The sequence below is a fragment of the Cataglyphis hispanica genome, chromosome 8 (genome assembly GCF_021464435.1).
Source record: "Cataglyphis hispanica isolate Lineage 1 chromosome 8, ULB_Chis1_1.0, whole genome shotgun sequence".
NCBI classification, from domain to species: domain Eukaryota; kingdom Metazoa; phylum Arthropoda; class Insecta; order Hymenoptera; family Formicidae; genus Cataglyphis; species Cataglyphis hispanica.
In genome coordinates, this window is record NC_065961.1 from 4711268 (window position 1) to 4735692 (window position 24425).

Consider the following 24425-nt stretch of genomic DNA (forward strand, 5'->3'; position numbering starts at 1 on the left):
CTCACCGAGTAGCAATCCTCCCGCCTTTTCGTCGACGCCGTCGTTTTCTCATCCGTTGGCTCCTCCATTCCTCGGTCGATTGCAAAAAAAACGCACTCAATTGCAATCGCAGCGTTGATTACGCGCCGATAAATGACCGCCCGTTACATTAAACCGTTCACAAATATCGAGAATGCGTATTAATCGTGCGATTGCGTCGACCGATTCGCACTTTCAAGCGAATACTCGATTCCACTTTCGACACGCACGATGCACGATTTGAACGAAATAACGTGACCATCACTCGTCATCCGATCACTCGGGCAGCTTCACGCGAGAAGCGTTTCGTTAAAAGACGCGGCGGCAACTTCGCACTATTTATGCTGATTGTGACGTCGATCGTAAGACGTTGACGACGGTAATGAAAAATCGAGATACGCATTATTTAATCGGAAGCAAACGCGCCAACAATAACATTCCATAGTGGATTGCGATTGTGTTGTGTGTAGCTCGGTTCGACAACACGCCAAATATCTTCGACCGTAAAAAAAACAACACGATGCGAACAACATAGAGCGATATCGGCGCACGATCCCCCCACTACTCCCACTACTGACTCGGCCAACGCACGATCCCCCCACTCCTACTCTCTCTCCCATTCCCAGTTACCACGTGACTCGACCGACGCGCGACGCTTTTCCCCTCTCCCCACTATTCCTACCACCCACCTGACCCGATCGGCGCGACCTCACGGCAGCCGACAGCTGAGCATGTGCGCGAGTTGCGTAGTAAGGTCACAGATAGGTCGTAAACATGCGTACGATCCCGTAAGCGGAGCGAGAATAAAAACTTTGATTCTCTATCGCGTATTTTAATAAAACATCAAAATCAGATAACTTTTGTCGCGTATTCTCTGACAATTTAGAGTTGATACGTGGATCATTCTTATCGTATTATTATACGGGAAGAAACTTTTAATTAATTATGCACGTAAACGTATAATATTTGTTAACGTTATTTAAATACATGCAAATATCTTATATTTTCTATTATATATTATATTATTATACATTGTTTTTATATTACGACTAAAGTTTATTTCAACTTTTATTAATGTTATAATTATATTAATGTTCTTTTTATAATCTCTCTCTCTTTCTCTCTCTCTCTCTCTCTCTCTCTCTCGCTTATGGAATTTTGCGTCCACGTATCAGCGTGAAGTTGCATGTCTCGAATTTTTCATACTTCAACGTGCATCTCGCGCTTATTCCTGTAATATCGGGAATGTCGTGCAAAGTGACGCGACGAGCAATTTCCTATTATGGCATTATTTACTCGTTTCAAGTGTATTATCGAGCATATCGCGCGTGGAGTAAGTCGGGAGTGCGTGTAATAAAATGACAGACTGATTGTGAAGCCGCTTTAATTAGTCGCGATTTTGCGACACTCGCGGAAAAATGGAGCTTTTCGACGGCGATGAGGAAGCAACGGCGTCGCATCGGTCGGTGAGTAAATTCATTATGTTTGAGCGAGACTAATTATCGCTTTATTTTTCATATATATTTTGCGATGATTTGACGTTACTGTGCGAAAGAATATATAGAGAACACGCACGCAGAGATTTATCTTTTGTTTTGTTGTCACAATTCTATGAGATAGCATTACACAGAAGCATAAACATTTTTTTGATAACTTTCCTGAATAGAACTCGAGATGTTCCCTATCCTTGATTAATTTCTAACGCGAAAAGTTAATGTATGCGATTCTTACCCTCACTGTCGTAATCGCGTCATCTTGAAAATGATAAGACGCATATCAAAAGCGTTCTCATCTGATCGTCCATGATCGGAAAAAATCGAGGCGATTGATAATTTGTGTCGTAATTAATCCTCTCACTCTTTCGAAGTAATTATAATCGAAATTTTATTAAAATCATTTAAGTATTTTTAGTATCTATTTTTTATTTTTTATTTACAAATATTTAAATATATATTTTCTTATTTAGGAATATTTAAATATTTTTTTATTTAAAAATATTTTAATATTTTTTTAACCATTTAATATTTTTGTTAAATTTAATATTGCAATACTATATGCATATTAACAATATATTATTAACTCTATTTTAATATTATTTATTGAATATATATATTATATATATTAATATTAATTATTGAAACAAGAACAACAATTTAACGTATTTTATTTTTTACCTCGTTATTAAATAATTCAATGAGAAGTAACCGCGTTAATTGCAATAAAATAATACGAACATTATACGTTCAGTGAGAATGAGAGGATTAATAATAAAACGAGAGAATCCTGTGAAAAAAATATGGAAAAAGGAGGGAGAGTATTTGAATAATTAAACCGCAACCGGCCGCGGACGTTAATTAGTTGCTTAGCGATTAGCAGTAAGTAACAAATAAAAGATACCTTTATATTATTGTACACCTCGCGCTAGAATTTGGCGTAGCACGAATTTTGACTTGACGCGCTAATATTACGCATTTTGGCGACGATTATTATATCGCGCGTCCGAAAGAAACGATATAAATATATATATATATATATATATATATATATATATATATATATATACATATACATATATATATATAAAATTAAAATTAAATGAAACAATAAAGACTCTTATGAATGTGTCATACGAAGATGAGAGAAGGCAATTAAGAGCCAGCACGGTAATTTATGCGCAAATTTTATTATAATCAAATTATATTAATATAATTTAATAATAAAATTAATAATAATTATTTAATAATAATTATTTAAATAATTTAATTAATAATTTTAATAATTTATTTAATAATGATTTAATAATATAAAGTGTCCTTTTTTTGACTATCCTTGTATATAATTAAAAAAATTGTTGTGGCTTTTACCTTTTGACAATATGTGTGACTCACTCTTGTTTATTGTGATTTTTTATAATTTTATGTTTGCAACTTATTTCTGATATCACGTTTAAACAGCTCGGTTTTTGTTTTTTATTTACTTTGTAATCGCGCTGAGGATGATTAAGAAAAAGATCGCTTTTTATTATTAAGTTTATGGCTACTTTGTTATGTTAATATAATAATATTTGATTATAATTTTGCGTATAAGTTACCGCACTGGTTCTTAATTGCTTTCCTTCACTTTTATATGATATATGTAAAGAATATGTTGTACATGAAGAAAGATATGAAGAGGAAAGAAAAAATGTTACTATAGCTAGCTATAGTTGTAAACGATAAAGACAGAAGGCTTTAGTGTATATAGTTTTGTAAAGTGTTAACTATAGTGAGATCTCTATAATATATATAAATATACATATACAGTACATTGCTACGAAAACGTACGAGCGCATACGTTTTCTAATTGGCATGATTAATTATGAGTTCACATTGTATGGTAATTGGAAGCGCATGAAAGAAAATTGGTGAAACCGTCGTTTCGTTAAAACATAGTTGCGTATTAATTAATAATATATCGTATGCGTAAGATCGCGGAGATGCGTTGATGGTTACGTATATAATGTGATATACGCGTGAAAAAAAAAAAAGATTTTAAGCTGTCAATAGAGAATGTCCTAATATTAAATATCATAGTGCCATTACAAAGCTTCTTATCACTCACCTATTACCTCTCTCAGAGTAAGGATATCATTCTTTTTGTATTTTAAATTATACTCTTGTAAGAACAATTTTTTTCAGAAAAAAAATGTCTACGAAAAGGTAAGAAAAATTTTATCGTAGGAAATTTTTTTCCGCAAAACTGTGCCTAAGCTGTGAAATATAGAATATTATGATTGGGCTTTTATTTATCACTATGCGTATTCACATCGCACACCTATTATTGGCGATACATGTGGGATGTCAATACCACGCTCTCACAGCTTCAATAACAGTTGCAGCGATCAGTCGGACAATTCGACGGATAGCGCATGCAACGTCTCAGGCAATACTGATCAGCTCCGGGTTTGTCCGCGATATCTCCAATAGCGTCGCACGTGTCTCTGCGAATACATATATCAGTAAATTAGAAAACTAGAAAAGATTTAACGCACAGACACATCGTATGGACAATGACGCGATAAGAGCTACGTATAACGATTTGATTGCTTAATACAATTTCGAATCAATTGTAATTTATCGCTTATTATATACGGATCAATTTAAATACTCACAGACAGCGACAGACACCCGGAGGGCAATTTGATGGGATACGTATGCAATTCACTTGACACCAATTGCTCATATCTTGCCTGTAACGATAAGCCGCGGTTGGCTCGCACACTTGAACCCTGAAATCATGAAACATACATCGTGCATCACGAATTAATTAATTGATATATATATATATATATATATATATATATATATATATTAATAATAATATAATTTTTAATAAATTAATCAATTTTTTTTTAATTATGCCGATTCTCACCTGAGTGGCCGAGCTAGCGGGTTGCTCGTGAATTTCGAAGCTAGGGAATACGGTTGGAAAATACTATTTTGATAGAAAAATCGCGGCGGTATACCACCGGTGCTGGTGACGATCCTCACGTCGGCGCAGTTGCGAAACGTTTCCGGTCTCCCGCATCCGACAGCTTCCGTGCCATTATCGCACGTTCCCCACATATTGCCTGAGACAATAGACAGAATGAGAAATCAAGTCGCGACGAAGAAAGAAAGAAAGAAAGCTAATTTAAAATTTACCAGTATAGTAATTCCATTGCATAACGCATTGCGAACACGTCACATACGGCGGTAACGTCACCGTATATTTAATTATGCCCTTTTTCCCCGTATCGCGTGGAATCTCGAATTGAACGTCCTGAGTCCCAGACACGTACAAGGGATAACTATACAATTGAGATACATTAGCGACGAGCACAAGTATAAATTTAAATTAATAATTAAAGTAACAATTAGAATTAAATGAATGCGTGAGGAAAGGAGAGAGCAAGACTTACGAATCGAAACACTCTTGGGTCGCCTCGCGCGATGGATCATCGTTAGGGCAAATATACATTTCGAATCTTCCAAAATGATTGGCCGTTAGCTCGATTTCCACTTCTATTTCCTACACAAATTGTACTCTGACATTTTAAATCTGGATTATCAGAAATTTTTTTAGAAATATATTTTTTTTTATGTGCAAGCGCGCGAAGAAAATAATTATGTCGGTTGTAAGAAATAACAATAATTTATATCTTTAAACGTAGTGCCTAATGCACGAAAACATGAGAAATTAACAGATTACATTACCTCGCCTACAGTATAATGTCTAGTGATAATGCCATTGGCGAACTCGCCACCTGCCTCGTGCGGACGCGGTTGACTTAAATGATATGCGTCACCGCAAACTCCGCATTTGCCTTTATTTTGCTGCCAGTGGACTACGAAATTAATTCATAATTATTAATAATAATTACCATTAATATAATAATTATCATTAATAATAAAAATTATCATTAATATCAGCCAATATCTCCAATATCGAGTAGCAAGTTAAATTAAATATAGTTATAAATTAAAGAGAGTCTCATAAACGAATTTGCGTACACGAACCTGCGTATCCTCCGCAAAAAAGCTCGTTATCGTTATAATTAACCGGATTTGGATAGCCGAATCTCCACATTGCGTTCCGCGAGGGCGGATCCATTAATCTTCCGTGACCGTGAATCTCATCGGGGACCTTTTCAAATCGCGACAATAATTAGAAGCTTAAAATAGAGAAGAGACAAAAAAGTTTTGCGAGAGAATGAAGAGAATGAAACCGTTGTGTACTTTAAACACCTTCCCTCGATACACTTTCGTCCATGTACGTCATTAAATGGGCGGTCTCACATTTACTTTTACTCGCGTGTAAAGTATTATTAAGGGCGCGTTCGCGGAAAAGTATTGCGAAATTAACGAACAGCGCGAGGCTTTTATTGAACGTATCAAACAACGAGTCGGACTTTCGTAGCCATTGGCAAAAATTTATGTGAGAGTGCAGAAGTGCGAGAGTGAAATATCTGAATTCGTTATTGTGTATGGAGCGTTCGTGTCAAAAAAATGGAAAGCCTGTTTGCAATTTTAATCTTGTTCGCGTAATTATATATATATATATGTATATATATATATATATATATATATATATATATATATATATTGCGTAAAAGAAACGATCTTACTTGCACGAAGAGATATAATATCACGAACAGGATATCATTTCGTCGATGCCTGGTAATCATCTTCTCCTGAAAACCATAAATATATGACGATTAGTAAAATATTCTTGTTCATTAATAATAAATATTTGCGCTTGAGTAAAGCAATTTTCTTTATAAATTTTGTATATGTATACATCAATAGTCTAACAGTCTAAAAAAGCTGTCCAGAAAATTTTTCATCGCTCTGTTGACAGATAAAAAATCTGTTATGGATAAAACAAAGCGACAAACAATTGTTGAATTAATTTGACGGATTATAAAATTAATCTTGCACTCTTCATCATTGAGAAAAATTTTCAAGGACACTTGAGAAAGACGAGAATGTTATCTCGGATTTGTACTATACGTATTTAAAACTCTAATAACGAATTCTGGAAGACGGGGGCAAAAAAATTGCGATGAACGTCCTTGAATTAACTGGTAGGTGTCGAATCTTACGTAAGAAAGCGAGACGACGTATTGTTACGACTATAATAGCAAGTATACGTGTCGTCGACATGTGTATTATTAGGCCGTACACGTAGCGCGGATTAGGATCGGCGCCAAGGATTGTTTCACATGTCCTTTCAGCACAATCTCGCAGAACTCGTGTTCATCAATTTTTAATTTTGATATCTATTCTCTGATTGATTAATACATTAAAATTTATCGATATGTTGTCAATCGATCCTTAACACGTCCATTAGCATATCGGACTGAATGAGAAGTCACTGACATTTGCGCATATGCGCGTGTCATTGACAGCTGTTTAGTACGCGACGAGATGGCCTCCATTAGGCCGAGGCTCTAATATAAATCATTTAGAATGCCATATTCTCAGTCAGTTTCTAATTGCAAATTGAATTCATTAATCGTAGCTTTAAAAAATAGTATTGTAGATTCATAATTCACGACAGATATAGAATATGATTTAGAAAAGAAATAACGGTACTTGATTTACAAATCTTTTGGATTCAACGAAATAACTGTGCGTGCCCTCAAACATGTATGAATAATCAATGCGTAGCATATGATTGATGGAACATTTATTATCACGTTATTCTACGAATATCTCTCTCGATTCATTATACATACATAGATTTTCTCGTCTCTCCGTCTTGGATCTTTCAGTCTTTTATCGCGTAACAAAATCTACTGCTCTCAGACAGGTAGTTTAAACAGGTCGAAAGTGGATCCAACAGGATTCTTGGAGTCACAATGGGACATATGTTCATTTTGTGATCCAAATAAAACGAAAAATTCGTCCGATGTAAGCCGCAGCCGGTTAACCTTCGCTTTTATCTCGCTGCTATCAAAGCGCAATGATAAACGAAGGACAACCGAAACGAGCAACTCGCTTCAAGGGATCTCAAGGAAACTTTAGACGAAGATAATGGAATTCAAAACGGTGTTGCGGAGGCATAAATCCGACACTAATAACACCAAGTCTATCTAGTTCTGACAAGCAATGCTCTCGTCGTTCTCCGCGATCTTCATCGTCGGCATTTTTCCGTGAATCGAGGATTGTTTGTCGCATAAATATCGTAGGCGGATTTAGAAGAAACGATAATAATCGCGATCGTAAAATACGAGGCAAATAGGAGTTTTGACTTTTGAGAGAAACACAAATCCGAATAATGTGCTAAAATTCTTTCGCGGGGTGAACGACCGGAAAGAAGGGATTTGCGAGTCTCTAGTCAAATCATGTATTATATATACTTTTCTGTATAATACAAGTGCGAAAACATGCCGTTATGATGAAATCCTTTTATGGATCCATCTGGTAACGAATTCTTACGTTAAACTTTTTTCGAGTTATGGAGGAATTATAGTTCTGGCTATCCGTTGAATTATGTCCAAACTATTTAAGATCGCTCGGTATCAAACTTATATTATCAGTCGGACCTATCGACATTTTTTATTGGCTGCCTTTATATTATCTCGATTCATAAAGATGTCAGTGAACGAAAAAGAAATGTAAAGATAAGCTAATAAGCTGCGCAAGTACGAGCGGATAAGTTATCGGAACGTGAACACACGTGAATCCTCTTTGTATCGTATTTTCTTCATATGTCGAGTCAATCCTCCAATTCGAAAGTTGCAGTCGTAAATTTTCGATCACTCGAGTATAATCTTTTCTATCGGTCAATAAACTCACGACATATAAATATTTATAAAAACTTTGTTTCTTTAAAGTAAATATAAATTTTAATCTATATATATATATATAGGGTGGAAAATTAGAAATGAAAACGAGCGCATTATTTCACGATTTCAAATTTCAAATAGATACGGACGAAAAGTGTTCTTGACGACAGTAGACAATAAATAAAAAACTACCAGCAAATAACGGAAATTTAATAATACTTTGGCAATCAAAAAATAATCAAATTGCATATCACATCGTCATACAAATGATAATAATAAAAAAAAATCGAGATGATCGTGATCTTCAAAAATCAAGTTCCACCGGTTTTGAAATGTCAACATCGCAAAAATCGCAAGATAAGAGTAAAATAGACGAAAAAAGAGAAAGAAAAAGAAAAAGTAAGATTGATGTTTTCTTTGTTTTCATGAAGGTCGCGAAAATTTAAAAAAAAAGTCGTCTAAAGATGAAGGTTTAAATACGGTAATTGAATTTAGAGCCTTTTGTATCGCGATTTGCGTGATGACGGGATGGAATCTACGGGAACTGGAGATGCGACAGAGAATTCATACGAATTATCGATATTACCGGATATCAAATTTTTGTATAGATTTCGGAAATTTATGCGCGACATTGACCCAGATCTACGAATACCAGTCGTATTCTCGATCTCTTTTGCAGCGCATTAACGGAGTTATGAATTACGCATGCAAAGTGTATCGGTACCGTAAACCAATTATACTCACACAACCCACAGAGTATGCACGTGCTCAGCCTTGACGATTAGGTTCTCTTCAGGTAAACGAAGTTTGGTCGCTTCGAAAGAGCGTTTTCTCTCTCGCGGAGATGTTGGATGTCACCCGGGAAAAAACGATTTCGCGGTAGAGATCGGACGGGGCCCACTCGAGTGCGTTCGCGCGAGTGACAATATGCGTGCGCCGCGTGCGGCTCGAGGTGCCCAAAAACACGACCACCTCTCCACCTTGTGGGCAAAAGGTCTCGAGGCGTGGTTTCCAAGTAAGTCGGATGTGGGCCCGCATTATAGTGGGGACGAATCCGAGCAGAAACTGAAAAATTGATCGAACTAATTCATGCGGGTGATGAGTATCGTGTCGATTTTTCCTGACGAAGCAATCACTTGCATTTCTCGAATCGATCAGAGTCGCGAAAAAGTAAGTGAAGGTATTCTCTTGAATCATCAAGTAAGACATCACCTGACCGACGACCAGATCGATTCATTGCTTTCGTCGAAAAACCTGTCCGATACTTTTACACTCCCCGTCTCGAGACGACGGCAATCGTGATCGATTGTTTGCCTTCTATCATTTTTAATGAGGTCAAGCGCACTACAAACACTGTGGTACTTTCAACTGTATATATTAAAAATACATGCCCATAAAAAGATATATAATTTATACATATATATTTATGTATATGTAATATATATATTATTAACGATAGGTGAAAAATAACAATTGCAATTGCCAAAATTTAACAATAATTTTTGTGCATAATATATGTATGATATAAAAGAATTTCTCACGCTTTCTTTTAATTAATGCCGAATTAATTATGCTACGTAATTCAGTAAAATGAATAATTATGATAACATATAAACATATACATAAATAATGTCTAAGAATAAAGGATTTCAGAAATGATAATCCTCTTACAAATCTAAATAATGACATCCTATGAGGAAAAAGTTCAAAAATGTACTTTCACTTGCACCAAATCTCGTGGCCGCGCCACGCATGGAATCCCTGAAAATGCAGTACTATTCCTGACACGAAACGCAACGGTATTTGTTGGCGGTATAACAGACAGACAGACAGACGAACAGACAGTTGTGTAAGCAGGAACGACGATTTGATACCTCCCATTAATCAGCAACTACTTTCGCAGTCAGGCCATCGCGAAAAGAGTCCGAAATTTTTTCACCTTCGATAGCTTTACATACTGTCGAATATCTATCACATAAAGGTTTTTTTTTTTTTTTAATGTATCGGAAGGAATTTCTATATTTATAATATTATTTAGCATTGTAATAAATTCAAAATCCCACCGACGATAGATTAAAAAAAAGCATAAACGGCAATTCGTGCGTAAGCGCCCTCAGCGGCATTCTCGGCTCTTCCTCTTTTCATGCGCTATCAGCGCGTATCAGCGGCCAGTACGGCACCATCCCTTCCGCAGTGAAGACGTCGCGGAGAGCAGCCCTCGTATCCGCGCTCATCTCGGACAGAAATGATTGTTAACAAGTGTCATCGTGCGCTGAACGCGCGGACCTCGCTTCGACAGCTGCTAAATGGTATTTACCTTTGTTTCTCTCTCATTAAATGTTTGTATAAATTCACATATCGTACTATAAGAACCGAACATCGAGAAATACTCTGTCACGGATGCTGTATGGACTACGACAAAATCGATAAAGTCTCCATCTGCTTTGCTGCTTCGCGGATTTTAAAGTTCTATATTCTATATTTTAGATTTTAAAGCTCTATATTCTATAACGTGAAAACAATATCGATAGAATTAATATATTAATTTGGAATTAATATATTAATTCTTCTATATGCATTTTTAATCACAGAATATTGAAACAGCACTGCATATTTAGCTTTGTACTGCACTGTATACGTAACTTTATGCACATACCACTAATTTCAATATATCCGTTATCTTATCTGAAATTTTAAGTGACGTGCAACGAAAAAACAATGTTTACTTTTAAAGATATTTTTATGATAATATTGTCGCAATATTAATTTTAAATCGGTTTTATACAATGTGTCTCCAATTATGAATTTTCTCTTAAGGAAGAAAAATTAAAATAGTGAAGATGCTTTGTAAATTTATGGATTATTATATTAAAGCTTGATTAATGATAAACATAAATATTCATATAAATATATACGAGTATCGAACAAGCTCAACATATTTTGAATTCTTAACTACAGATTAAATTAAATTTATAAATATGTTGTGAATACAAATATGTTGATATTTGCTTGATATAGAAATAAAAATATAATGTATTTTGATAAAAACACTGGCCGTTATAAATATATATATATATATATATATATATATATATATATATATTTTTTTTTATATATAAAATTATTTCAAATAAGATGTGAGCTATAAAATTCTTTTTTTAATTTGCTGTATATATGAAAAGAGAAAGAGAGAGAGAGAGAGAGAAGGAGAGAGAAAATAATACTCGAAATGTATTTTTATTATTTCCAGAAAACAAATTAGTTTTTGCTGTCCAATATTCTGTTTATTTGATATTGGTAAAATTGGAGAAAATTTTCTTTTCTCTATTTATGTCTTATCTTATACGCCCACATCCTGTATCTCATATCATTGAAAGCGATTTAAAATGACAATGATATATTAGGCATTCTTAATAGACGTCAATGAAACTAAATATTATATTCTCTTGAACGAATTAGCTATAGTTAAGTGTGATTTCTTATATAAACATTTTTTCAATCTACTCAGCTCAAGATCCACAAGTGCAGAGAGAAATTTAGTTATATAGAAATATAAACGATTTTATAGTGAAATAAGAATATATATGCTTAAGTATATGAGTGTAATATTATCATTGTGCAGGCGTCGCAACAACATGGAATAGATGCTTAACCGGTTCAGTGTCGAGAGAACCAGAAGGGCCGGTAATTATGACGGAAATACCGGGTCCTCGGTCTCGAAGCTTGCTACAAGAATTGAATGCGATACAAGTACGTCAGATATTGACTTAAACCAATAAGAATACAGTATCATAGAATTTAAATATTAAATTTATAACTATGTTTCTAACAATTTGTCTTGAATTAGAATTCAACAGATATTTACATATTTTACCATTATTTAATACATAAAATTGATGCGCATATGTTTAACATTGAAAATAATGTAAATTCTTTTGTAAATATTATATGTACGCTAAAGAGAAACGAAACGGGTTACAATGTTAACATCTGTGACTTCAGCAAGCATCTTCCGTACAATTCTTCGCAGACTACGAAAAATCCTCCGGTAATTATATAATGGATGTTGACGGGAACGCGTTGCTGGACGTTTATATGCAAATCTCGTCGATGCCCCTAGGGTACAATCATCCAGCGATGTTGGAGGTTCTCGCCGATCCCGTTAATCAAGTGAGTGATACAAAACCGCTTTGGCGCGGAGCACCGGATTTTTTTCACATACACAATTTGCATGCTAATCTCTTTTACAGGACATATCACTTATTCTTAACTGCACAGCTTACAGGTCTTGATAAATTTCCTTGAATAATCCAGATTTCTTAGAATATCTTTTATGAATCACATTTCTTAGAATATATTTCAATTTTTTTTTTACGTTACATACAGAACACATTCGAGCTATATAAAAAATATTTAATGATAATATTTTTTCTTTTTTTTTTTTAGAAAATTATAGCAAACAGACCTGCGTTAGGTGTCTTTCCGGGAAAAGACTGGCCTAACAAATTAAGGAATATTCTGCTCAACAAGGAGGTATCTAATAAACTTATTTAACTTATCTCTCATCGCGTCGCTTGAATCGAAATTATTATTCTGAACAGGTTGCGCCACCCGGATTATCGCATATCACTACAATGATGTGCGGTTCTTGTTCTAATGAAAATGCTTTTAAAAGCATCTTTATTTGGTACGCCGAAAAAGAAAGACAAGGGAAACCATTCATGAAAGACGAGATAGAATCATGCATGATAAATCAAATTCCTGGTTCGCCGCGATACTCTATTATGTCTTTTAAAGGTGCAATATATCAATTCGAGCAAAAACAAGTCGACATCTAATTATAAATGTTTTTCACAAAATATTTGATATTGGTAGGTGGCTTCCACGGAAGAACTTTAGGTTGTCTCTCAACGACTCACAGCAAATACATTCACAAAATAGATGTACCAGCTTTTGACTGGCCTATCGCATCTTTTCCAGAGTACAAATATCCTTTAGAAGAAAACGTCCGAGAAAATCAGAGGGAAGACGAACGTTGCCTTGCAGAGGTATCCAATCACAATTTTTATTTAAGTATAAGTATCTTTGTGAGCGTATCATATGAAAGAAAAAATTTTTTAAACTTGATATTTCAGATCGAAGAATTATTCGAAAAGTACAAAAACGAAAAGAAAGTACCAGTGGCGGGTGTAATTATCGAACCTATTCAAGCGGAAGGCGGTGACAATCACGCGTCGCCTGAATTTTTTCAGGAACTTCAACGCATAACGCGACAGGTAAAGTGCAGCTAACGAGATAATTATATCTCAGCTTGCATTAAGAAGGATATCACGACCGTCCATTAAAATATTTTAGCACGGAGCAGCGTTGCTTATCGATGAAGTCCAGACTGGTGGCGGACCAACGGGAAAAATGTGGTGTCACGAGCATTTCAATTTAAATACCCCACCAGACGTGATGACATTCAGCAAGAAAATGCAATTAGGCGGTTATTATCATTCGGAAGAATTCAAGTAAACATTTTTTATGACCAAAATGGTAACGTATTAAAGATCATTAACGATTAATTGCTCGCTACATTTTCTTTGCAGGCCGAAACAATCGTATCGCGTATTCAATACTTGGATGGGCGATCCAAGTAAATTGATACTGCTCGAAGCGATCTTGGAAATCATCAAGAAGGAGAATCTTTTGGATAGAGTTACGCGCGTTGGCAATTATATGCTGAAGCATTTGATGGATATACAAAAGGAGCACTCTAGTATAATTAGCGCGATGCGTGGACGCGGAACTTTCATAGCGTTTAATTGTACCTCGCCTGAAATGCGAGACACCATCATCAAGAGACTTACAGCCAAAGGTAGAATGGTATTGTAACGTAAAGTGTAAACGTTAAGGATATAGCTCAAGTTTTTCGTATCCTTGTTAGGTATTCAGGTAGGTGGTTGTGGTACCCGAGCTGTGCGGCTGAGACCTGCGTTAACTTTCACAGAACGTCATGCTGATATATTTTTGGATTCGCTTCGTTCTGTACTAAAAGAATAAGGGTAAACTCTGTGGTTTTTCGTGTTTCTTGAATCAAATGTCTTCCATATCAAATGTCTTCCATGTCAAATGTCTTCCAAATCAGATGTCTTGTATTAAAGAGTGGTTATAAAGATGTATGTATGAAGATGTGTGTACGGAGTTAAAAATATATGTATTATTTTTATATGGCAGTTGCTAAGCTAACAATTTATACATAACTTTAAAGAAATAATGCAGTGGTGCAAAATGCAGCGAGAATGTATATCTGATGATTCTATAATTGATCGATATGCATTATTATTGCATAGGATATCAATTATTACATTGAATATTTAAACATTTCGTACAGTATTTTCTGTAATTTAAAAAAAAATGCTATAAAATTATGCTAAGTTAACAATTAATTGTTATAATTTATTATATGTCGTTCTTTGGCTATTATTTATTTCATTAATCGACTTGATTAATGAAACTGGATAATTTGTTGCACGATCAAATGTCTTCCGAAAGAACTGCCAATAAAAAATGTTTGAGCTATGTTCCGTGTTATTGATAAGCTCCAATATTATTTATTTCAATATTTTCCTAAGTGTATTATATCAAAATGTCCATTTCCATTGATAATTCTTATGTCATACACATATGTAAGCTTTTATCTATAAATCTTATCTATAAAAAAATTATTAAATACCGCAGAAACCAAACCATAAAACATCTAAATCCTGGTGATTATATGTAAATATTGTGTAAATATTTATTTATCATCACTTTGGAATATATACCGAGAACATCGATACTTGTGGAAATCGACATAAATTCTAATAAATTTGCAATTCTAAGTCAAGGAATCTCTATGAGAATAATTTTCTCTGAGCAGAAACGACTATTCATAAACTCTCTTCCCCCCCTTGGAATTGTCAGCTCTTTGCATTGCATAAACGCACGCTATCAGCGCATATCAGTGGTTAGTACGGTATTATCTCTTCTACAGAGAACGTCGCGGAGATCAGCCCTCGTATTCATGCTTTTATCCCGAACGGAGATGATCGTTAACAAGTGTCATCGTGCGCTGAATGCGCAGACTTCGCTTCGACAGCTGTTAAACGGTATTTACCAATTCATTCTTTTTATCAAACTTTAATATACTAAATTGATATGGGGATCATAAAAATTGATCAGATAATTGATAGACATTGTTACGGATGTTGTAGATCATAATAAAATCTATAAATTCATTTCGACTCTAGATGCACTGTTATTTAAAATTCTGTATGCAATATATTGATGTCACGTATATCTTTGACATTATATCTTTAATACATAACTTTTGCAATGTTCTGTTAAAAATTTTATGCTCATATCATAGATAGTGAATAATGCAATGGATATAATGTGAAAATTTATACAATATTTTTCATGAAATGTTTTCTTCATATATATTGTTTTTCAAGAATCGCAACTGCAATGAATGATTGCAATATTCTTTTTTGCATGTATCATTTATCTCGATATGCCTAACGATATGCCTATCGTTATCTTATCTAAAATTTTATTTATATAAACACATCACCTAAAAAACAATATTTCAAAGATATTTTTCTGTCAATTTTGAATTTGCATTATTTTTAAATTACCTACATGCAATTTCAAAATTGCGAAGTTGAATAGAATTGTCTAAAAATTAAAATTTTAATCAATTGAAATAAATGAATTTATAGATTATTATTATGATAAAGTTTAACAATAAACTTCTAATAATTAATATTTATATTTTAATCTTGACAGTAGAATTAATAGATATTGATGCGTAAATATTCATATCAATATAAATGAGCACCAAATGTTTATCACGGAACATCGAGAAAAAATTTGTTTCTTTCTAAAATAATATTAATATAAGAAAGTCCTTTATTCTCAATATTCTCCGATAGAGAAACGATATTACACAATCTTTATATTTTTTATCTTTATTTTATGTTACGCATCGTCGCTCGTATTTCATTGTAACATAGTAATTCGCGAGGGGTTAAAATGCAAAATTGCTATAATATATCAAGCAATCATTTTTAACTGGTGTCTATAAAGCTAATAAAGCTAATCGTCAGAGCTGTTGGGCAAATCAGCGAGTTAAATTGTCTTTCTGCATATACAAACATCCAGCGCAATATATTTATATAAGATATGTACACACATTTATATAAAGAAAGGGCGTTCATGCTGAAGAATAAGAATGTGACATCGATGTACAGGCGTTGCAACAACGTGGAAGAGATGCTTAATTAGTTCAGTGCCGAGAGAACCGGAAGGGCCGGTGGTTATGACGGAAATACCGGGTCCACGATCGCGTAGTCTGTTACAAGAATTGAATGCGATACAAGTATGTCAGATACTGTTGATCTAACAGCAATAATATAATCGTGTAATTTAATTTACAAATATGTTTCTGACGTCACTCTTTGAATTTTTAGTTAGTAAAGATTTATGTATATTATTTAAATATATCGATATATAAAATTCAAAAGTTTATACATAATACGCAATGTTTTATAAATATATTCAGCACAAACGAAATAAGTTACAAGTGTTGAAATCTGTGACTTTAGCAAGCATCTTCCGTACAATTCTTCGCAGACTACGAAAAATCCTCCGGTAATTACATAATAGATGTTGATGGAAACGCGTTACTGGACGTTTATATGCAAATCTCGACAATCCCCTTAGGATACAATCATCCGGCGATGTTGGAGGCTCTTAGCGATCCTGTTAATCAAGTGAGTGATATAAAACCATTGCAAAAAAACAATGATAGATTTTTTCGCACATACAATTTACATATATAATTATATGTACAATCGGCATGCTAATTTCTTGTCTACAGAATATACCCTATTTAAAACATTTTACATCGCTCTTACAATTTGATAAGCTTTCAAAAATAAAATTTTCTCAAAACATCTTACACAGCATTTTGCGTCACATGCGCAATGTTTGAACTGTATAAAAAAAACATTGAAGCCTTATGTTTCCTTTTAGAAAATTATAGCAAATAGACCTGCACTGGGAAACTTTCCGGGAAAAGATTGGCCTAATAGATTAAAAAATATTCTACTTAACAAGGAGGTATCTGATAATTGTTTTAACTATAATTTATTCTGCTATATATTTAATTTATTCGAATAATTATTATTGTCGACAGGTTGCTCCACCAGGGTTGTCGCACATTACGACAATGATGTGCGGTTCTTGTTCTAATGAAAATGCTTTTAAAAACATCTTTATTTGGTATGCAGAGAAACAAAGACAAGGAAAGCCGTTCACGAAGGAAGAGATGGAGACTTGCATGATGAATCAATTTCCTGGCTCGCCGCGATATTCTATTATGTCCTTTAAAGGTGCAATATATCAATCAATCAACCGTGTAATAGTATAAGTTTTGTTATAATTGATATTTATGAACTATTTAATATCGATAGGTAGTTTCCATGGAAGAACCTTAGCTTGTCTCTCAACGACTCACAGCAAGTACATTCACAAAATAGATGTGCCAGCTCTCGACTGGCCCATCGCCTCCTTTCCAGAATACAAATATCCTTTAGATGAGAACGTGCGAGAAAATCAAAGAGAAGATGAACGTTGCCTCGCGGAGGTAATAATTGGTCCAATCACAATTCTCAAGTATTTCTGTGAATGTTTTATACATACAAGACAAGATCTTTAATAAAACGGATATTTTAGGTCGAAGAGTTATTTGAAAAGTACAAGAACAAAAAGAAGGTACCAGTGGCTGGTGTCATAATCGAGCCTATTCAATCGGAAGGCGGCGACAATCACGCATCGCCGAAATTCTTTCAGGAACTTCAACGCATAACGCGGAAGGTAAAGTGTAGATAAACTGCTTATGAAGCAGTTATATCTCAGTTTGCATTAAGAAGGATATTTGCGTTAAAATTCCAGCATGGAGCAGCTTTGCTTATTGATGAAGTCCAGACTGGTGGCGGGCCAACGGGAAAAATGTGGTGTCACGAGCATTTCAATTTAGATACCCCACCAGACGTGATGACTTTCAGCAAAAAAATGCAATTAGGCGGTTATTATCACTCGGACGATTTGAAGTAAATTTTTTGACATGTCATAAACAATATTAAAAACTATTAACGATTAATTGTGTGTTGCATATTACAGGCCGAAATTACCATATCGCGTATTCAATACTTGGATGGGTGATCCAAGTAAAGTAATATTGGTCGAAGCGATCTTGAAGATCATCAAGAAGGAGAATCTCTTGGATAGAGTTACGCGTGTTGGCGATTATATTTTGAAGCATTTAACAAGTATACAAAAGGACCATTCCAGTGTCATCAGCGCAGTGCGCGGACGTGGAACTTTCATAGCGTTTAATTGCGCCTCTCCTGAAATGCGAGACACCATCATTAAGAAACTTGCAACCAAAGGTAAGATGATCATAATATAAAATATAACCGTTAAGAAAATCTATTATATTTTCATATTTTCCATATTCTTATTAGGTATTATGGCAGGTGGATGTGGTAGCCAGGCTGTGCGATTGAGACCTGCATTAACTTTTACAGAGCGTCATGCTGATATATTTTTGAATGCGCTTCGATCTGTACTGAAATAATAAGTATAAATTTAATGGTGTCTTTTAAATCAGACTTCTTCAGACATTACAGTCGCGTAAGCGTACTGTGATGTATAGAATAAAAAATATTCATTACTTTTATATGACATTTAATTATAAGAGTAACATAACTTTATAAAAATGACAAGTGATGAATTAATAACACTGCAACATGATAAATTAATCAATTTAATTCATTTACGTGTAAATATATGCATATATACAGATTAATCAACGCATATACATATATAAAATATTTGAAAAAATTGTGCAACATTTAAGTGAGAATGTATTTTTTAACGATTCTGGAATTCATTGAGCGATATTTTTACTGTGTAAAAATATAAATTATTATATCAATTATTTAAATATTTCGCACTTCATATAATATTTGCTATAATTAAAGAAAGATGATATAAAATAATGAAAAATAATGCTAAATTAACAATTAATTATTATAACTTATATTCATTATTGTTCCTTTTTCACTATTATTTGCTTCATTGACTGACTTGATAAGCAAGTTTGCAAAAACAAAACAATAACAAAACGTCTTTCGAAAAAAACTGCCAATAAAAATTTAAAGTGTGTTCTATTGTCGATAATTCGGCATTTTCGTGAGTATATCAGCAAAATGGCTGTATTCTCGATGATGACTCTTCTGCATCATGTAAGCTTTTGTTCTCATCTAAGAAAGAATTCATGAAATAATTGAACAGCATGATAACAAAACTATTGCATAAAATATTGAAATCTTGATTATATTATAAATATATATTTACTGTCACTTTAGGATCCACCGAACCATGTCGTTGTGATAAGTTCCACAAATTTACAGCCATATTTGCCAATGCAGGATCTCGTAAATCTGCACGGATAACAAAGCAATTAAACAGCTCAAGTGCCAGAGCCGACTGTTTATCGAATTGCTCGGTAGATCCAAGATACTTGAGATGATTCAAAATTTCCTCAACAATCTTGGAACAAATTTTATTGACCTCGCCAATAAATTTCTGATCAGATCCATATAATTTATCATTTGAATCAACCTAAAATGTCATTACTATGTGATATTTTAGTTTCTAATTAATTTCTCTACTCTAACTTTGTAGAAAAAATAAATGTTGCAACTATTTACTTATCTGTTCAAATGCACAAAAGCATGAAATTACCTTGTCGATATGATAGGGATAATTTTCCTGCGCTACCGTTGAAAGAAGATCGAGTACACGTAAATATAAATATGACTTGATTGAGGTGTTCTCTTCAAAACAACGTTGCACCGCGTTGAGCAAACCTCTCATCAAATACAAGACGCCGTGCTCTGGGCTATCCTAATATAACGAAACAATATCTCTAATATAAAATTAACTTATAACGCATGTTGATATACATACCGGAACTACCAGCAATGTTGATAAGAAATTCGACAAATATGAGAGCAAATATGGCTGTGAACTTTTCTGTCTTCCATCGATGTCGATAGTTTTCGGCATTTCGGGAACTAAACTCAAAGCGGCCTTGAAGCAAGCATCGGCTGAAAAATATCCGTTTACATATGTAAAAAAAATAACAAAAGCTCAATATATTAAAAATTAGAAAGATTAATTCGACTCACACCTTGACCTAGACATTGATTCAAGAGAGCAACTTGTCCAGACAAAAGATATAATTGCAGACGCGTATGAACCAAAGTTAATGAGGGTATAGTGATGAAACAGAACGCAGCACAGGCGCGCACAAACGCTGACGTTCTTCTCGTGTGATGACCGCGCACTATCTTCCTAGTATCGACTGATAATCTATTTACACACTAAATACAAATACAAAAAATTTGTAGTATATTCAATATATTGATTAGAATTGGAAAATAGAAAGAGCAATCTAGTAATCTATATACTTATACCTGTACAAGTTGTATATGAACGCTATCAAGATTAGGAAACGCCGCTCTGGCTTCTGCATAGTAACTAAGTTGTTTCTCAAAATCACGACCATAATCTACTCGTTGCACTAAGCCGCATATTAGTTGTCCAATCTGTCGTTTTTCATCTTCGACAGTCAAAGCACTGTACAGATTTATTAAGTTTTAGAAATCAGAATAAAGTTTACAAAATTAAATTGACATACCTAACAGAGTCGTGCATGATTCTTGCGATAAACATAAGAGCATTTATGATAATAGGATCTGTAATAGGTCCATTCTGCACACTCAATCCTTCTATGACAGTTTTACAAACCTCAACCTTAATATTTTCCTTGTGAAACAAGTCAATTAGAGGCAGAAAATTGTCCTAAAACGTAAATGTGAAATCAATACTTAATTCAATATTTTAAGTACCTGCTTTATAATAAAAAAATATAATAATATATAATTAAAACGCGCGGTACCATAGCAAGCAGTGACTCAAAATCTTGTGTATGGGCAATTATCTTCTCAATAATGTTTTGCAATTGCGGATAATAGTTTTCAAAAGCTTTGTTTGGTCGTAGGTGGTCTATTATTTTACCAAAAAACAAATTGAGCTCATTTACCTGTAATGTATATATATTATAATAAGTTAATTTAATATAATAAAGAGGATTATTATATAAACTTACAGAAAAATGTATGACAGTAAATTGGATCCAGATCTCGATGCAATGCATAAATTTGTTAGGGTCTGCGAGATCTGTTAAGTATTTCCATATTACGTTAAGCACTAATTGACAGTCTTCTTTCGGCGGAGATTCTCGTACGAGACACTCTCCTAAACTTCTATACAGGAGATATTGAGGATATCCTGCCGAAATGTTGAAAGAAAAAATGAACGCCTTTTAAATCAAATATATATATATATATATATATATATATATATATATATATATATATATATCGCTATATTTTGGATTAATCTTTTAATGTAGATACCGTCATCTTCGCTTGATACTATTAAATTTACAAAATCCATAGCGCGTGCGGCAATGTACGTCGGTTTAAATGCAGTCAATATTGTGTTTAATAATAATGATCTGAAATAAGATATATATATATATATATATATATATATATATATATATATATATATATGTACAGAATAGAATATGTATATATATAGGAGTAACTAAGAGCGAAATTAAAGACAAATTTAAAATATTTAAAATGTATATTTACCCATGCTCTTGTTTTTTACAGCGAGATAAAATTTCTTCGAGAAGACTTTCAGGTGATGTTACCACCAAAACCTGCATGATCCAATCCAACGCTGGCAAATAGAGATTCAAATAGGAATGTAAAGTGAGATTTTGCTTCGCTAATTCATTCTTCATAGCAGGTCCAAATAGCTGCTGATATGTAAAAAGAAAGTCGTAGAAATTTTCTCGTACAAATTCAAAATCTGACGTTTTGTTCAATGCCAATCCCACGCGACATAAGTAGCATCTCGCGTAAACCGCTATCAATGGATTTCCGATTCCTCTTATCATATGAGTTATGCGTAATAAAGCAGTATTAAATTCGCTAAAATAAAATACATTCGTAATTTTAATAGTTTAATCTCTTTCGCGATTTATTATAAGTGAGAATCTTACCTTGTCGTCAGAAAACTGTAAGATTTTATTATCGCCATTTCTACATACAAACGCGGTACTAATTCTCGTATGGAGGCTATCTTATAAAACCAATTGCGACACGTTTCTTTTGCATTTTCGGGAACCATATCAGGCGTAAAATTGTCGGGTAAGCTCGTAGGTACTTTACTTCCTGGTCTAAAAGGAAACATTGCCATTAGTAATAAAGTCCAATAACATCTGTGCGACAATGAAATAAAAAAAAAATATAAAATACATGCAGTTCTAAAAAATAAGAATTTCTTTGTATGATAATTACTTATAGTATTCAGCCTTCATTTTCAATCTTTCATACACAAGCTTTCCAAAGATATCCAATATATCTGTGATGAGAACAAACTTGCTCGGATAAAAAGCCATTACAGATGTATCTACTAATAATTTGGCACACTGAAAAATATAATTTGGCACGTTAATTCCATATATACTTGTAAAGCTTTTCTAAGCCTTATATTACAGGGATTAAATAAGAACCTGTATTGCGATTTTGAGCGCCTTTACTCTTTGATCGGAATGCCACGCTTGTACCAGTTCGTTATTCAATTGCTCGATTCGCGCAGTATACTGCTGCTGTGATAAATCTAACATTTGCCTTACAGATCCTTCCTCAAAATCATCCAATTGCTCGAGTCGCGTTTTTACTTTGTCGACCATTGATCCACTTGGCTGGACTTTCACTACAACTGTCATAAAATTATAATACATTTAAATTCAATTAGAAAAAGAGAGAATGTATATTTAAATATTAATATAAACTATTTCTTTTCAGAAAATTAAATTGATTCTCTCTCACAAATCTCTTTTGAAAAAGTAAGTACCTTTTTCTCCACCTGATAAGAAACTAGTAACAATTGATAATTTTTCAGAAGTTGTGTATTTGCTCAATATAGCTGAACGTCTAACAGACCATGGCTCAACCAATTCTTCTACTGTATCTTTCAACTTTTTACCAACAAGTGCAACGTTAGAATAATCCCACTGCGACAAATAATAAATATACATTATAAAAAATTATTAAATATTTATAGAAATACTAGAGAATTATATATTACTTCATCAGCAGCCATTTTAGAAAGAGGATCGAGTTCTTCTCGAGCAAACTGTGTAAGAGGATCAGAGCCATCCAAAGAAGAATGACTTAGTAATGGATCACTCAGTGGATTAGTAGGAACTGGTGTGTGCGTTGGTGTTGGTATTCCAGTAGAGGAACTTGTACTTCGTAATGCATTGCGTCTAGTTGAGCTACGTCCATCAATTAACTATATAAAAAAAGAAACACAAAACTTGTTTTTATAAAAATTATTTTTGTATGTGTATGTGAAAAATATAATTTAATATTGAAAGATGTATTGCAAAATATACTCTAATAAGCGCATTACTAAAACTACATCTTACAGTGATTACAACTGGTTTCAATGGATGATCTACAGCTTCCTCTAAACATGCAAACTTTACAGTTCCATATTCCATAGGTTTTGAGATCCTGTAATAAAGATGTTTGTATAATATAATATAAAAAAGATATTAAAGTATATTCATGCATATTTTTGCTCGTGTTTTGTGAGACCAAAAAGATTGATTTCTCCAAAACATAAAGTAATAATAGCAAATACTTTAACATAAATAAATTATGCCCCTACCATTCTATCTCTGTCATTTTGTATATACCAAACTATTTTTTCTAAGTTATTAATGATAGTATACAATCTCAGTTGTTATGACAATGTATAGCGATTCATCATGCGGCTCACGAGTTTGACATTAGAAAATGTCAAATCAAATCAAATGTCAGATAAGCTCTTCATGTACGACACCATTTTC

General features: G+C 33.6%; 5 protein-coding genes across 7 annotated transcripts in view; 2 read left to right on the top strand and 3 right to left on the bottom strand.

Annotated features, from left to right (window-relative positions):
* Nucleotides 1-993, bottom strand: part of LOC126851456 (MICAL-like protein 1) — a 65050-nt gene extending 64057 nt beyond the window's left edge. The window contains exon 1 of the mRNA XM_050595455.1: nt 6-993. The gene's annotated coding sequence lies outside the window, so the exon portion shown is untranslated. The remainder of the gene's footprint in view (nt 1-5) is intronic.
* On the top strand, nt 773-14920 carry LOC126851473 (4-aminobutyrate aminotransferase, mitochondrial-like). 3 transcript variants are annotated; one of them, XM_050595506.1, is made up of 11 exons: nt 773-806; nt 1325-1484; nt 11952-12079; nt 12332-12499; nt 12776-12862; nt 12931-13126; nt 13205-13377; nt 13465-13605; nt 13685-13842; nt 13921-14189; nt 14259-14920. In XM_050595506.1, exons 3-11 carry the CDS (start codon nt 12020-12022, stop codon nt 14372-14374), a joined length of 1368 nt encoding a protein of 455 aa, XP_050451463.1. In that variant the 5' UTR covers nt 773-806; nt 1325-1484; nt 11952-12019; the 3' UTR covers nt 14375-14920. The 3 variants fall into 3 exon arrangements, with proteins under 3 accessions (XP_050451463.1, XP_050451462.1, XP_050451461.1); XM_050595505.1 differs by lacking the exons at nt 773-806; nt 1325-1484 and adding an exon at nt 10438-10638 and having other exon boundaries at nt 12931-13093; XM_050595504.1 differs by lacking the exons at nt 773-806; nt 1325-1484 and adding an exon at nt 10440-10638.
* On the bottom strand, nt 1133-9331 carry LOC126851488 (uncharacterized). Its single transcript, XM_050595529.1, has 9 exons — nt 9074-9331; nt 6164-6229; nt 5556-5682; nt 5253-5383; nt 4958-5067; nt 4701-4846; nt 4429-4627; nt 4169-4285; nt 1133-3997 (listed from the first exon to the last, which is right to left on the bottom strand). The coding sequence occupies exons 2-9, from the start codon at nt 6221-6223 to the stop codon at nt 3880-3882; spliced, it is 1008 nt and encodes a 335-aa protein (XP_050451486.1). The 5' UTR covers nt 6224-6229; nt 9074-9331; the 3' UTR covers nt 1133-3879.
* Nucleotides 14921-15311: 391 nt separating the features above from the next.
* LOC126851469 (4-aminobutyrate aminotransferase, mitochondrial-like) lies at nt 15312-19429 on the top strand. Its single transcript, XM_050595498.1, has 10 exons — nt 15312-15462; nt 16606-16733; nt 16960-17127; nt 17390-17476; nt 17553-17748; nt 17830-18002; nt 18092-18232; nt 18311-18468; nt 18539-18807; nt 18883-19429. The coding sequence occupies exons 1-10, from the start codon at nt 15378-15380 to the stop codon at nt 18993-18995; spliced, it is 1518 nt and encodes a 505-aa protein (XP_050451455.1). The 5' UTR covers nt 15312-15377; the 3' UTR covers nt 18996-19429.
* Nucleotides 19169-24422, bottom strand: LOC126851457 (VPS35 endosomal protein-sorting factor-like). Its single transcript, XM_050595458.1, has 18 exons — nt 24245-24422; nt 24000-24087; nt 23657-23863; nt 23423-23582; nt 23079-23287; nt 22864-22994; nt 22566-22742; nt 22150-22494; nt 21907-22007; nt 21597-21778; nt 21387-21530; nt 21126-21289; nt 20902-21064; nt 20616-20808; nt 20393-20532; nt 20168-20329; nt 19778-20044; nt 19169-19683 (listed from the first exon to the last, which is right to left on the bottom strand). Exons 1-18 carry the CDS (start codon nt 24259-24261, stop codon nt 19588-19590), a joined length of 2946 nt encoding a protein of 981 aa, XP_050451415.1. The 5' UTR covers nt 24262-24422; the 3' UTR covers nt 19169-19587.
* Nucleotides 24423-24425: the final 3 nt, after the last annotated feature.

Bases quoted from the DNA above. Each gene is read 5' to 3' on its own strand.
- LOC126851488 (XM_050595529.1), bottom strand. From the start codon at position 6,223: ATGATTACCAGGCATCGACGAAATGATATCCTGTTCGTGATATTATAT. The intron at 5,068-5,252 runs GTAATGTAATCT...CAATTTGTGTAG, and splicing joins GACATTATACTGTAGGCGAG to GAAATAGAAGTGGAAATCGA. The intron at 3,998-4,168 runs GTGAGTATTTAA...ATGTATTCGCAG, and splicing joins CCGGGTGTCTGTCGCTGTCT to AGACACGTGCGACGCTATTG.
- LOC126851473 (XM_050595504.1), top strand. From the start codon at position 10,575: ATGATTGTTAACAAGTGTCATCGTGCGCTGAACGCGCGGACCTCGCTT. The intron at 13,378-13,464 runs GTATCCAATCAC...TTGATATTTCAG, and splicing joins ACGAACGTTGCCTTGCAGAG to ATCGAAGAATTATTCGAAAA. The intron at 13,606-13,684 runs GTAAAGTGCAGC...AAAATATTTTAG, and splicing joins TTCAACGCATAACGCGACAG to CACGGAGCAGCGTTGCTTAT.
- LOC126851469 (XM_050595498.1), top strand. From the start codon at position 15,378: ATGCTTTTATCCCGAACGGAGATGATCGTTAACAAGTGTCATCGTGCG. The intron at 17,128-17,389 runs GTGAGTGATATA...GTTTCCTTTTAG, and splicing joins TTAGCGATCCTGTTAATCAA to AAAATTATAGCAAATAGACC. The intron at 18,808-18,882 runs GTAAGATGATCA...TATTCTTATTAG, and splicing joins TAAGAAACTTGCAACCAAAG to GTATTATGGCAGGTGGATGT.
- LOC126851457 (XM_050595458.1), bottom strand. The intron at 23,288-23,422 runs GTACTTACTTTT...ATTTTATGACAG, and splicing joins CTTATCAGGTGGAGAAAAAG to TTGTAGTGAAAGTCCAGCCA. The intron at 20,533-20,615 runs GTGTGAGTCGAA...GATATTTTTCAG, and splicing joins GAATCAATGTCTAGGTCAAG to CCGATGCTTGCTTCAAGGCC.